At 33.8% G+C, this 13,126-nt stretch overlaps 1 protein-coding gene across 4 annotated transcripts in view; it reads left to right on the top strand.

The window, feature by feature from the left end:
- Positions 1-8,338, top strand: part of LOC139131977 (dachshund homolog 1-like) — a 50,329-nt gene extending 41,991 nt beyond the window's left edge. For 3 of the 4 annotated variants that reach the window (XM_070698320.1, XM_070698321.1, XM_070698319.1), the window contains exons 4-8: positions 1,779-2,003; positions 2,683-2,766; positions 3,490-3,630; positions 4,233-4,334; positions 7,779-8,338. In XM_070698320.1, coding sequence (XP_070554421.1) covers positions 1,779-2,003; positions 2,683-2,766; positions 3,490-3,630; positions 4,233-4,334; positions 7,779-7,954 — 728 coding nt within the window. In that variant the 3' untranslated portion in view covers positions 7,955-8,338. The remainder of the gene's footprint in view (positions 1-1,778; positions 2,004-2,682; positions 2,767-3,489; positions 3,631-4,232; positions 4,335-7,778) is intronic. The other variant, XM_070698322.1, reaches the window with a different exon arrangement.
- The last annotated feature ends 4,788 nt before the right edge of the window (positions 8,339-13,126 follow it).

Here is a 13,126-nt window from a genome sequence, read left to right as displayed (position 1 = left end):
GACTTGATAGGGCAGAAGATGTACAGTGTGCCATGCCTTCCCAAATACACAGAGACACACATGTTCAACCCCTGTTGTACTCTCTAATATACACAGACACACTGTTCAACCCCTGTTGTGCTCTCAAAGCACACACACATACACATGTTCAACCCCTGTTCATGTTGTACTCTCAAAGCACATATGCAAACACAGTCTTCATACACATTGTTTTCAACCCCTATTTGTACTGGAGAGAATGCACAAAACTACAGTCTTAAACCCTTGTACTCTCCTAGACACCAAATGGCACATCACATTTCCATCACTCTATTTCATCAATGCAGTAAAATACTTGAAAGGTTCACCATTTTGAGACTGTACAGGTGATCTAAATAGCTATACTCTATACAAAAACTCTGTTGTTTTAGATTATCATCACTGTTTCTTGACATCTGTAATTAAATCTTGGTTCAAGGAATGAATAATGCCTTATATGTGAGTTGCATGTACTGCAAAATCACATGTGCATCAGATGAATACACTTCTAACTTGTTTCAATAAATCAAGTCACGGTTACTGATATAGTTGCTGTCGTTGTCCTTGACCTAATTGGACTTGATCTGCATGTCTTTTCACTTCCCATGAGGGTTCCATCCTCCTCTTGTTAAATTATTCCTTGAACACTCATCTTTCTATTTTTCATTATTTCTGTCTTTGACATGCAACATGCTACCTTTAGTCATTCCCTTCATTGTATGTTTGTTACATGTACATCCTGTTTTTAGATCTTCATGGTACTCTAATTTTCCAAAGCTGTTACAGGATTTCAGGTTCTCATTTCAATTTGCCCTTTGCTTGTTGTGTTTATATCAAAAACAATTGCTAAATAGTCCAAACTCAATATATCACTTACTAATAGTTGCCTCTATCTATTCTGTCTGTAAGTTTGTCTCACTATGTTTTGTCAACTTTTTCAGCCAGACACAAGACAGTGAATGATGTGTTACTGAGAAACAAAAATTGACAAAAATAGTGCCCCAGGACAGTGACTAAATTGACCCTTGACCTTTGAAAAGTTTAGATGATTTTGGCTTATTTGCACAAGCATCTTGTTCTTGGTATTGAACTTCAATCGGAGTTGATCAAACATGGCCATTATAATGTTGCCCATGGTACACAAGTAAGAGTTTAAGATGTACAAGCCCATTGAATACTGCCTATCTAGGACCTGAATTTTTGGATTGGTTTAAATACCAGCCTGTTCGACTGGGAGCTGGAAATTCACCTTGTCCCAACCAAGTTTGAATACTGTGTTTTATAAGTCTTCTATGTGAAATGATTTTCAGTGATTGTAGGCAATTGTTGACACTTTGCTGGTGTGATATTTTCATAAAGTTGATAAAATAGTTGATCCAACCAGTGATGGTAGAAAAATTCTCAGAAATTGTTGTCCTATGTATATTCTCCAAAATATCCACCATGTCAAATTTTTATTGTACAACAATATTACGAAACTATAAAACAATGAATAAATAGTTTTTTGTAATTTTGAAACAATGACCCCATGTTATCATATTGTCTACATAGAATGCCATTGGTATTTCATTACTTTTCCATGCGTTATCATAGTTGATCAACCAAGTATTTCCCTAATTGTTTTCTATCAGAAATAATGTTTTGTTTCAGGCTACATCAATAGTACAATTTTTATCACTGTTGATTTAAATTTCTATTTTGCAAGTTCTTAATATTACTCATTGTTTATTGTGTTTACATTTTGTTTTTTAATTTGTCAGACACTTGCAGACACCCAGTGGATTTGCATAATTCAAGACAGAGAGAGAAATCAAGCAGAAACATCAGTGGATCATCATACAGTCAAGCATCGTTGTACTCTGTGCAGGAAAGCACATCATCATCAACATCATCTATAGAAACACTGCTAACTAATATTCAGGGATTACTTAAAGTTGCTGCCGATAATGCAAAACAGCAAGAGAAACAAATCAACCTAGAAAAAGGTGACTTTTCTATTTTATTTAAGTTCATAGAATGCCAAATAACAAATCATTTCACTATTGTACAGTTGCTTTTTTTGTGTGCATGTGTTACAAAAACATTTACTGTATCAGGGTGTTTTCACTATCAAACCCATTGAGAGATTTCATGGAAATTGACCATGGTCAGTCAGTTTCATAGATATTGATTGAGGTTAATCTGAAGCACAACTGTTGATTTGGTCAACTAGTAGTAAAGCTGTTGACCTGGGCCAACTGGCAGTATTACTGGCAATCAGTGTCAGACAGCGGTAAACACTTTGAAGCAGTTAACATGGTGACATCAATATCAGGGATATTTGTGAGTGTAGAATGCCATTGCCAAGTTTTATTAATCATACACAAATTAAAGACATGTGTTGTGGTAATAACTTTCTGAAAAGAAATCTGCTATTTGCAGAGCCATACCTAACAGACATTTCCTGTTATTCAAAATCTGTGAGATGAGACCTACATGTATGTATAAGTGTCATGGTTGTTTAGCATATTGAAGTAGAAAAAATAAGTTCATAATGGTGGTTAGGTAGAGAGTTCAGCCATGGCATAGCAATCAGACATTTGTAAATTGGATTCCAAGGATATTGTACATATTATTGTCATGTTCTGTCATTTATGTTCCTCTTCTCAATTTTACATTTTACAGCTGAGTTGAAAATGGAACTGCTTCGAGAGAAAGAGCTTCGGGAGTCACTGGAGAAGCAGTTAATTGCAGAACAGAAAACAAGAGGTAAAAATTATTTCAGGGAAATTCAGACTTTTTCAATTGTGCAGGAGCATCTTTTGTGTTTTGCTTTTTGAAGTTGTATTTCAGTTTTAACATCTTTGAGAAAGCAAGGGCATTGTTAACTTTCATGTGTCCTTTATATTATAGAACTTCAAAGATAGTTTCAGCAAGTCTCATGTCACCACAATTTTTGTGGACTCTGGACAAGCTTTGTAGCAAGAATAACACTATGTGTAGATGTGATGGTCAAATAATGCCATGTTTCTTTTGATAGAAATGTCACAGCAATCTCAATTTCACTGAATGAATTGCCGGACAATGATGGCAAGTTTTGATCTGAAATCAGAAAAGTGTTGTAGAGTTTAGGTATTCATAAAATTTCTTTGCAAGTATAAGGTGAACACTGTCAAAATTTGGCAAATTTTATATTTTCTCAATCATGGCATTAAATTTGTCAAAATTTGATATATTTGATATTTTCACAATCATGACTCATGTAATGTTAGTATTATGTCAATTTAACATTCAGAGAAGTAGAACTTTACTTGTCCTGATCATTCCATTCATCTTAACAGAAAGCAAAGAATTTCTTTGTCAAATGTTTTGTTTCTACATGTGAAATAGTATTTGGGAATCCATTTTGTTATAGCTCAGATTATATCCACAGGCTCTCAGAATAAAAGATAGTTTTTTATTACCAGTCATTGTTTTTCATCTGTTTTGTAGCAATTATTCAGAAGAGACTCAAGAAAGAAAAGAAAGCCAAAAAAAGACTTCAAGAACAGCTTGAAAATGAGCAAAAGCTTCGAGCCCAGTCTGAAGGTTTATTGAAGCAGAATTCATCAGATACAGCAAGAGTTTACAGTGGTAAGTTACAAAACATATCAATGCCATGAAAGGTCGTGACAGGGGTTTTTATTTTGATATCTCATATTCCATTTGTGATTGATGTGAGATTTACTGACTTTCCAAATTGTGTTCCGTGATTTTGATGCCTTATCCAGCACTATGACAAATCTGCCCATAACTGTTACATGGAAAGTTAATCATCCCTGTGTCTTGTTCTTCAGTAATCTGGTATCATCATTTGTATCAATCATTCACTAAGTCATAATTAGAGTAAACATTTTTTGTCAATTTGAACACCAATAATCCATAAACAGCATAGAGAAAGATATGAAAGATCCCTCAGTGTATTTGGTTCTGAGAGGATACTGAATACTTCACTGAATGTCAATATCTACCATTGAAATTGAACACAGATAAAACAAATTTTATCAGTACCAATCTGTACTGGGTTTTACCAAAGTGCAGCACATTTGTTCTAGATTGCAACACATAGTTTTAATCAAACACCTATTTTCTATAAAACTATGTTGTCCATGTTAATATTGTTGCCAACAAGGATGTGATCTATCCGTGTCTGTGCGTCAACTTAGGAATGAAAATGCAATTTTCTGTGTTTGCAGACACAAAGGTGGCCACAAAATTTGGATATGCAAATGAGTCAATGTCACCTGAGATGAGAATGGATAGGAATACCAGAACTGAATCTGAGAGAAAAATTTTAGGTAAATATGACGTCATTGAGCAAAATGTTTCTTTTAATGAGTTCCTTTTGAAATAATACCTGAGTCAGTAGAGTCTTGATTGGTTGTTGGGTCTCTTGATTAAAAAACAGTCTCTTTGTAAAAAAAAATACTGTGTGGTACTATTTGTTTGATTGCTTTGCTATTTGGTTTGGGATCTATTTATGATGTAAACCCCAGATCTTGTCTGAAACCATCTGAAGCTAAAGACAGCATAATGAAAGTCTAATCAAACTCATACTTTACTTGGATCCAAAAACTAACCACCGTTAATCTTAAGTGACTGTGAAAGTGACCGTTACATTTTAGTTGGTAATTGTGGTTGAAAAATCTTTTGGACACAGTTTTTGTTGAATTTTTTTTAAATTTGAATGTCAAAAATGTTGGGTAAATTTATTTCTGTAGTTTCATGGTTTGTGGTGGTAAATGTCTAGAGTATAGTATCCATTTGTTTTCGGTTAGTTTGTCTAGTTTGTTAGTTTGTGCCTACTTCTGAAAAAAGTATGTTACACATAAGAACATTTGAAATAATTCAGTATTGCCAAAACTGTATTCAAATGGCATACTGCTACAATATGTCAAATTACATATTTCATAACATTTGCAAGTGTGTTCTCTTAGCGTGTATTTGCCTTGGAGCAAATTAATGAAGTCGCACAACAAACCCATTGTTTCATCAATAAACCCAGCCCGAAAATGTATACAATACCAATTATTTTGAACTTTATTAAAAGATTAACTTTTTCTGCAACGGAAATGATTAAAATATTGGATGTCCTTCCACAGTTATCAATATTATGTGTCAGAATTTTTTCAAGTTGCTATTTAATCTGTTTGTGCCTTAAATATCACCATGGAGCTTTCATGGTTGTCAGGGTGATGTTAGTGAAAGTATTTGAGTTTAAGCACAGTTGGTTAGACTGTTAAAAGCCTAGGTCTTCTGTTCATTAAAAGTATTTCTAAACCTAAATCTGAGAGTTCATTGAATCTCTGGCTCAAGGGCAATACTCAAACCAAGATCTTTCTTTGATAATCTTGTTATGTTTGGAAGATGTAATTCTGAAATGAAATGGTATTTCTGATTGATAATGAGTCTTTCAATTTGCATTTGAAATTGCTATGTTGACCATAGAAATAAGTGGAAAAAATATATACGTAAAATGTGGTAAGTTAGTATACTTCTTTTGGTTACTGATAAATAGTATTATGACGTGAAAGGAGACGCTCAAAATGAATGACCCAATGTGGAAAAATTGACTAATATCGAACCTTTCAATTCCAAATGATCTTGTGGGCATTATTCAAATCTGTATTTATGAGTTTAGTCTGCGCACAACTGCCTTATGGCTGCAGCATTGAAAAGAAGCTATGATTGTGTCTAGAAAAATGGCCGCAGTGAAGCAAAATGATGATAACAAAGATAAATTATTATCTTAGGAACCAACAAAAGGAAATGAAATGGTCATCGTTTCCATGGATCATATATTCACATTTTGCAGTGAGATAGCATGGCTTTCACAGAGTAATAGACAAGCCATTTAGTATAAAGATCTAGTCTGAAATATGCAGATCTCCATAACATAGCCATTTGAATGGAAAGAGAGAGACATTAAAGCCGCTAGGCGCATAGTGCACAGATCTTCAAATTGATAAACAGCCTTGATAGAGTTAGTGAAAATGGATGACTTAGAGAGATACATTCACTGATACATGCCTTTCAATCAACTCAGATAAACTGAACTCAAAAGCAATTTTTTGTCCAACTTTGATCAATTTTGAGATGAAATATGTAATCACTCACAAGCCACCTGTCCTCTAGTATGTAGTGAATCATTATCCCCTTGTGCCAGTATTTTCAACCACAAGTCTAACTACATTGATATAAAATCAAATAAATCAGAAAATGAAATGTAGAAACGATTGGAATGATTCTCCATGGCTTCAAATGATAATTGTGTCAGAAAATGTTGGAGTTTGATTTCAAATTGTCATACTGGTACTTAAAGTTGAAATGAAACTGATATGATAGAGTAGACTTTGATATAACAGCATGGCGATTAACATTTTCATTTCTCAAGTTGTCACAAATTTTCAACAATTTGAACAATTTTCGCAATCTCTTGTGACCTATGTCTGTTATATCTGATTTTTGAAGCTGATGAATTCAAGTGATAAGGTCATGTAGATTATAAAGAACGTTGAAGTGTTGGTACATTTGGTTACAATGATAGAGAATGTCAACTTACCAATATCAACAACAGCATCTGTGATAATAAAAACATCTTTCACCCGGTAAAAAGTAGATGAACATAATTCTCTTTAACTGTAGAAATCTTGTCTGGATATTGAACACAAATACCCATATCATGTGTTTCCTATGATGGTACTCCCATTTTCTAATAATAAATCATGATTTAGCATTCAGAGTACTAAAATAAATTATCTACAGTTTTGTTAATTTCTCAAATTACACTGGTGTCAGCCTATTCATCATTTCTTGTACAACAGATTTACTGTTTAATTTGAATATTCAATAATGTGTCAAGTGGCGTCTGTATCCATAAAATTGAAATTAAACCATAACCATCATCAGGTGCTGTAGGAAAACCTTGTAACATTGAATCATTGATGGAATCTTGATGAAAACTTGACTTGCTGCTGTAAATCACCGTCTCAGATGGACAATTTATGTGTTAGACTTCAGTCTTCTCAAGAGTGAGGTTTTTGTAACATCTTTATGATACAATGTAGCTGATTTGCAGTGTATACACCTGAACTTTTGATTTCTGGTGGGTTTCTTCATGAAAAATCCTTATTATCAATGTAAATATTGTTGCTTTGAAGTAAAGAGTGTAATCTATATTGCTGTCAATATTTGCAGTGGCCTTAGTTTGCAAGCTGCTAAACTCATATTTTGATTTTCTCAATTTAAAGGATTCTCTGATCCCAGAATCCTGATATCTATACATTGAAGTTTTTGCAAGTTGTTCATCAAAATAATCCCTACGAGTCACCTCTTTTCAGTTGCCTTCTATTTTCATTATTTGTGGAGTATTTCAGGCAAAACTTTTTAATGCTTTGACATAAATATTGTTAGTTTTCAACACTTTTTACTGACTGCCCTGAATGGAAAATATGTATATTACGATTGGTGTATATACCAACTATTCCAACAATGTGTTGTTCTTTTAAGAAATTGTTGGTGATTGTAGGAATCATGACAAAGAAGGAAAGAAAGCAGAAACGATGAGTGCAGTTCACCACACAATAACAAGGATTTACAATAACATGTCAAAGTGACCAAGTTCTTCATGCTATTTTTTGCACAGTCTTGGTGTTTTTCGATAGTTATGTGTTAGATTACATATTTCTGCAATCACTATTTTCAAAGTGTAAAGTCCTGTCTGTTTTTTTTTAATTGCACAGACATGAGGGGAAGTTATCATAGCTTTACGGACAACTTCATGTCTAAGAATGGACACATGGAATATCCGGGATACAGAATGGAATCTAAAGAAGGAAGGCAAACTAGTGAGGAAGAGAATGATAATTGTAATGAAGACAATGAAGATGATATGGCAGATATTGAAGATGAAGATTAATCGGCTTTGGTTTCTTACAGAATTGTCCAGCCTTTTCTGATGGATTTTTATGGACTGTACAGTACAAAATGAGAGAGGTTCTCAGCGGTCATTTTACCACATTTTCATAAATTCATAAATGATGTCGGGCTTTTCTGGCTCTGTACTTTTCATTCACCAAACTTAGATTATAAACATTAGGAGTTTGCTTGTGAAGACCAAAATCATTGCCTTGTGCAGACGTTACCTACATTGTGTGTTACCCTCTCACATGACAGTACTTCATTATATATCCAGCATATTAAAGAATTTTTTAATATCTTGTACAAATACTACCTCCAGTGAAACTTAAAGCTATTGAAAAATAACCTATAGAGAAAAACATAAAAACTTATTTTTGTTCAATTGATAGAATTAATTGTTATTTTTTCCCAAACGTGATTGGCTTGAATGTGGGATATTTTTCTTGTTAAATGTCTTTCTGCTAGAATTGTTCAAGTATTAAACCCTAATTCCTTATGTCTTCCATGCACTTCCAAACAAACAAAAAGTCCTCGTTTCATTAATGTATGGATATCATTCTGTGTGATAGATCTTCCGTCTTTTAACATTGAATGTGTTGTGGTGCAGTCATAATGTATGCAAATTTATGTGTGTTGAGTTTGTTTCATCGATAAGAATAGCAGTTTAATCTAAAAAAATCTTTGAAAACAATTTAAAGTGAGAACAGAGTAAGACTAATGATTTGTTCATTATTTGCATGTATTTGCATTATTTTAACATCAAAGGACAGCAATCTTGTGCAGTGATGTACGAGACATATGAATTCCATTTTATCAAATGTGGATGATTTTATCATTTGATAGTCAATACCAAATGAGTCAATTGATAGGCTGAATGTGCCTTTGAAAAGATCAAATGGAGTTTTCCAAGTCTACAAAACTGTAGGATACGGTTGGTAAAGAGGTTCTAACTAGTATTTCGGTGTTCTTTGGAAATATACAGCTTGCTCCAATAACAGAGCTTTAAGTGTCTCCACTTGGGCAAATTTTTTCTTATTGTGTTTATTAGACTATGATTTCTCTCAGATCATAAGATTTCATCCATAGCATGGCAGAAGCATTAAGTTGTGTTTTCAGTTGATTGTATAAGAACAAATTTGCCAGAGATGAGCGTAGAACAATGACATTTGAGGTCTGTGATTTGGGTTACTGTTTCATCAACTATTAATTTCACACAGGTTTGAACCTTATTTTTGAGAGATTCGACATTTTTGTAAATGAGCTCAAATGTCCAGAAGGTACAACTAACTATAACTTACCAAGTAATTACAATGTCTTCATGTTTCAAATGAAGTAATTAGGGAACATAGTGTCTTCTCTCCGTCTATGGTTGGCCTGTATTTTTTGTCTGGTAGTAATGATTTTAAATATCTGCATCAAAGGATGGTTGTGCATTATGTCATTGTTAATGAAGTGTATGTTTTACCACAGTCCCTCCACAAGTGTGGTTTTACCTGATTGTCAGCAGAAATCTGTTAGGTTTGAATTTGGTACATAAAGGTATATTTAAGTATGGAACACAAAATTGAATTTGGTACATAAATGTATACCGGTATTTAAGTATGGAACACAAAATGGCTTCAGATTGGAATTTCTTCTCCCCTTGTTATAAAGTGCAAGAGAGTTTTGACATCTTACACGGAAAAGTTGATATGTAATTACTGGTATCGAGCTATGTTTTTCTAAATTCTCTTTCTATATCAACCAGTTACAGGTAATTTTTTCATGCTTAGTATACTAATATCATAAATTATGTAGCAATGGTTACTTTTAAAAAGCATACAATTCTCCAAAAGGTGGCTCTTAGAAAAATTGTTAAAAATACAGTGTATACCGGTAATTAACTTTTCGTCATTAATCAAAATTTTTATTACATCATTTTAGCTCAGTCATATACACCATTCACACAGACAAATTTGCGTCACCAATACACCATCTTAACTTTGACGTTGGTGTTATAAAATGCTGTCTGAATGCTCAAAGCTGAAAGCCCAGCATCAGATCAATTGTGTCTCAACTGGGAGAAGGGTCTGGGGGCAACTTAAAATCTGAGTCGGCCCAGATTTTCCCATGTTGATGAATTACGCCGGCCCTGGTCTCAGATGATTGCCAAGTTTGATTATAGACCTTTTCTTAGGATCTAAGCGTATGGTTTGGTCATCAAGTTTACATTTCCCGGAAGTTTTCAATCCAGTCCTTATTATCCCATGTACAGTCAGAACAACATTTTCCCAGCAAGTTTCACTCCGCATATGAGACCATGTGGCTCCGTACATAGTACTTGTACAACTAGAGGGGCACATGTTAACAAAATTCTTATAAAACGCCATTACTGATTATTTCTCCACTGTTGATGTATCCAATTCTGGCTTATAAACTCAGTAGAGATATGCTGACAAATGTCTTCAATGGTTGAAATAGCGACAGTCATATTAGCCCTTATTGTGTGTAAAATGCGCAGGAAAAGCTTGAACAGTACAAACATTGTGATGTTATTCTAGCCCGCCATTTTGAACTTTAAAAATCAGAGGTCACATAGAGCTAAAGTTATGCTGGCATATTTTTCCATTGTGATCATGCCTGAATGGAAACTAAATTTAAGACATGGGCCAGTGCTATTTTGGCCTTTCTCCCTGACCAAATTTGACTGTGTGAACAAGTTCATCCAGTTGCAAATTGACAAGTTTAGAAGAAGTTTACCAAACTTTCATTGAAGCATGTCCATCGTATTGTCTCAAACAAAGTCACTATTCTTTTCTCAAAACCAAAAAACTTTTCCTTCAGTTTCACATTCTAGTTAACTTGATATACATGTACATAAAGTTACTATGAAAGAACCCAATACAAAAGAAATTGATGAACCTGTGTGGGAAAAGGCAACCTCATTTTGTAGCATGTTAGTAGTCTTGAATTCAACAGTATTTGTATGTTCAAGATTACTTTTTGAAACTTTCTGAATTTACTCTTTTCAAATACCTAGGTACCATGAAATGTAGTAAAAGTGAAGAGTGGTATTCATTTGAATATTTTGAACAATAAGTTAATGGAAAGATGTTTGACAGAGAGTGTTTGGTTTGAAAATAGCTTGACACTAACATAGCTCATTACCTTAACCTGCAACTGATACCTTTTAGACACTTTCAGATTTTTATTTTTTTCTCAATTGAACATGTCCCAAACCCCAATAAAGTATACATTTTCTGAAAGCCCTGATATAGAGCTATCCGACCAAGCACAGTACACGGTCATTATTTGCATAAGAGTCATGTGACAAGCGTTTTGCTGAAGCTTCAAAAAACCGATTTTTCCCGCCTCATGCAAACAGGCTGCAAGATTTCCGGTTAGAATTTCTTCGTGACAAGCCTGACAATATCCTTCAAAACCGTGTCTGCGATTTTTCCTGGAGGCTCCATTCAAATTATATGGCGTGATAATTAAAATTCCTTGAAAAGCACCTTCATCTAACACTTTAAGAGCGCATTAAATAAAAACAAGGCATATAAAGAAAATCGCAGACACAGTTTTGAAGGATATTGTCAAGTTTGTTAATGAAGAAATTCCAACTGGAAATCTTGCAGCGTGTTCGCATAAGGCGGAAAAACCAGTTTTTGGAAGGTTCAGCAAAACGCTTGTCTCGTGACTCCTATGCAAATAATGACCGAGTACTGTGCTTGGTCGGATAGCTCTATATCAGGGCTTTCAGAAAATGTATACTTTATTGGGGTTTGGGATGTGTTCAATTGAGAAAAAAATAAAAATCTGAAAGTGTCTAAAAGGTATGTAGCTACCTTAACCTGCAACTGATACCATAAAACATGATTAAAAGTCAATTACCATTTTATTCCACTGTGAAACCATAGACATATTGGCCTTACATCATAGCTACATTTTGACTACATTGTAGTTACATTGTAACTTCAGTGTACCTACATGTAACTATGCTGCTGCTACACTGTAGTTACACTTGAGCAATAGTATAGCTACAGTGTAATTGCAGTGAACATACATGTAACTACTGTAGTTACACTGTCAATACACTGTAGCTACATGTAACTACACTGTAACTACACTGTAGCTTAAACTGTAGCTATACTTTAATTATGCTGTAGCTACAATGTAGTTTTATATAATTAATTATGCTGTATGATATCAACTTTTGAGACAAATTATTGCCTGGACATATTTCCAGAATGGGAAAGGGCTTTATTGTGACTTTGTGTGAGCACTGGTTTTGAATAAAAACATTCTTAGTCCTTCTTGTAACTTCCAAGAATCATAAGCTGTCATGAGAACTTTTGTGAACAATGTATTGTCTGTTGTAATCTGAAACTGTTTTGTCAGCAAAATTAACAGTGGTCGAAAAATTCAAACTTTTCATATGTATGGTATTTGTTAACTCTCAATGATGCATTTTCTTTCTGATCAGAAATAGCTGTCAAAAGAAGAAATGTCTGCTATTTCAATCATCTTTGGCTATTACATGTAACCTTTTAATCAGCCATGTTATTGCATTGTTTGTTGTAGATTTCAGTGTGTATTTGTTTTGAGAGTCAAATATCATCCTCTGATGTTAGAAAGAACTGCAATGAATTGTTTGCTAGTCTTTGATTTGATTTTAATTTCAACTTGAAATGTGTAAATGATATATCAAGTGACCATTATCAGTGTGTTTTTAGTATCTTTAATCATGTTGCATAGTTAAACATATCAATTTAAACATCACCTAACTTTTGTAAAATATTACGTTACACACAGATTTAAATTAAATAGTCTGTGTTGTCCAATAAAAAGGTAACTTTTGCAGATGTCATGAGACACGGAAAAAGTGCTAAGTTTACAACTTGGAATTCGCATTTTCAAATCAAACTGTTTTCATTATTTGCTTTCGCAGGGGTCCGTGTCACACCTACCCAACAGCTGTGACAAATCTTTGCATATTCATAATTAAGTTGATGTAGTTGGGCAGGGTGAACTCCATGCTTTCAGTAAAGAATGTATGACATCTTTTGTCATGCCCAGAGAGTTATATTGTGTTTTAACTTAAGCGAAATCAAGTACATTGCCTAACTACTGGGATATTGTTAAAATCAGTCTGAATCATTTGACAAGATAATTGTTACTTACAAATATA

Source organism: Ptychodera flava, chromosome 4, assembly GCF_041260155.1.
Source record: "Ptychodera flava strain L36383 chromosome 4, AS_Pfla_20210202, whole genome shotgun sequence".
Classification (NCBI taxonomy): Eukaryota; Metazoa; Hemichordata; class Enteropneusta; family Ptychoderidae; genus Ptychodera; species Ptychodera flava.
The sequence above is the reverse complement of the archived record's forward strand: the minus strand, read 5'-3'. Positions and strand labels throughout refer to the sequence as shown.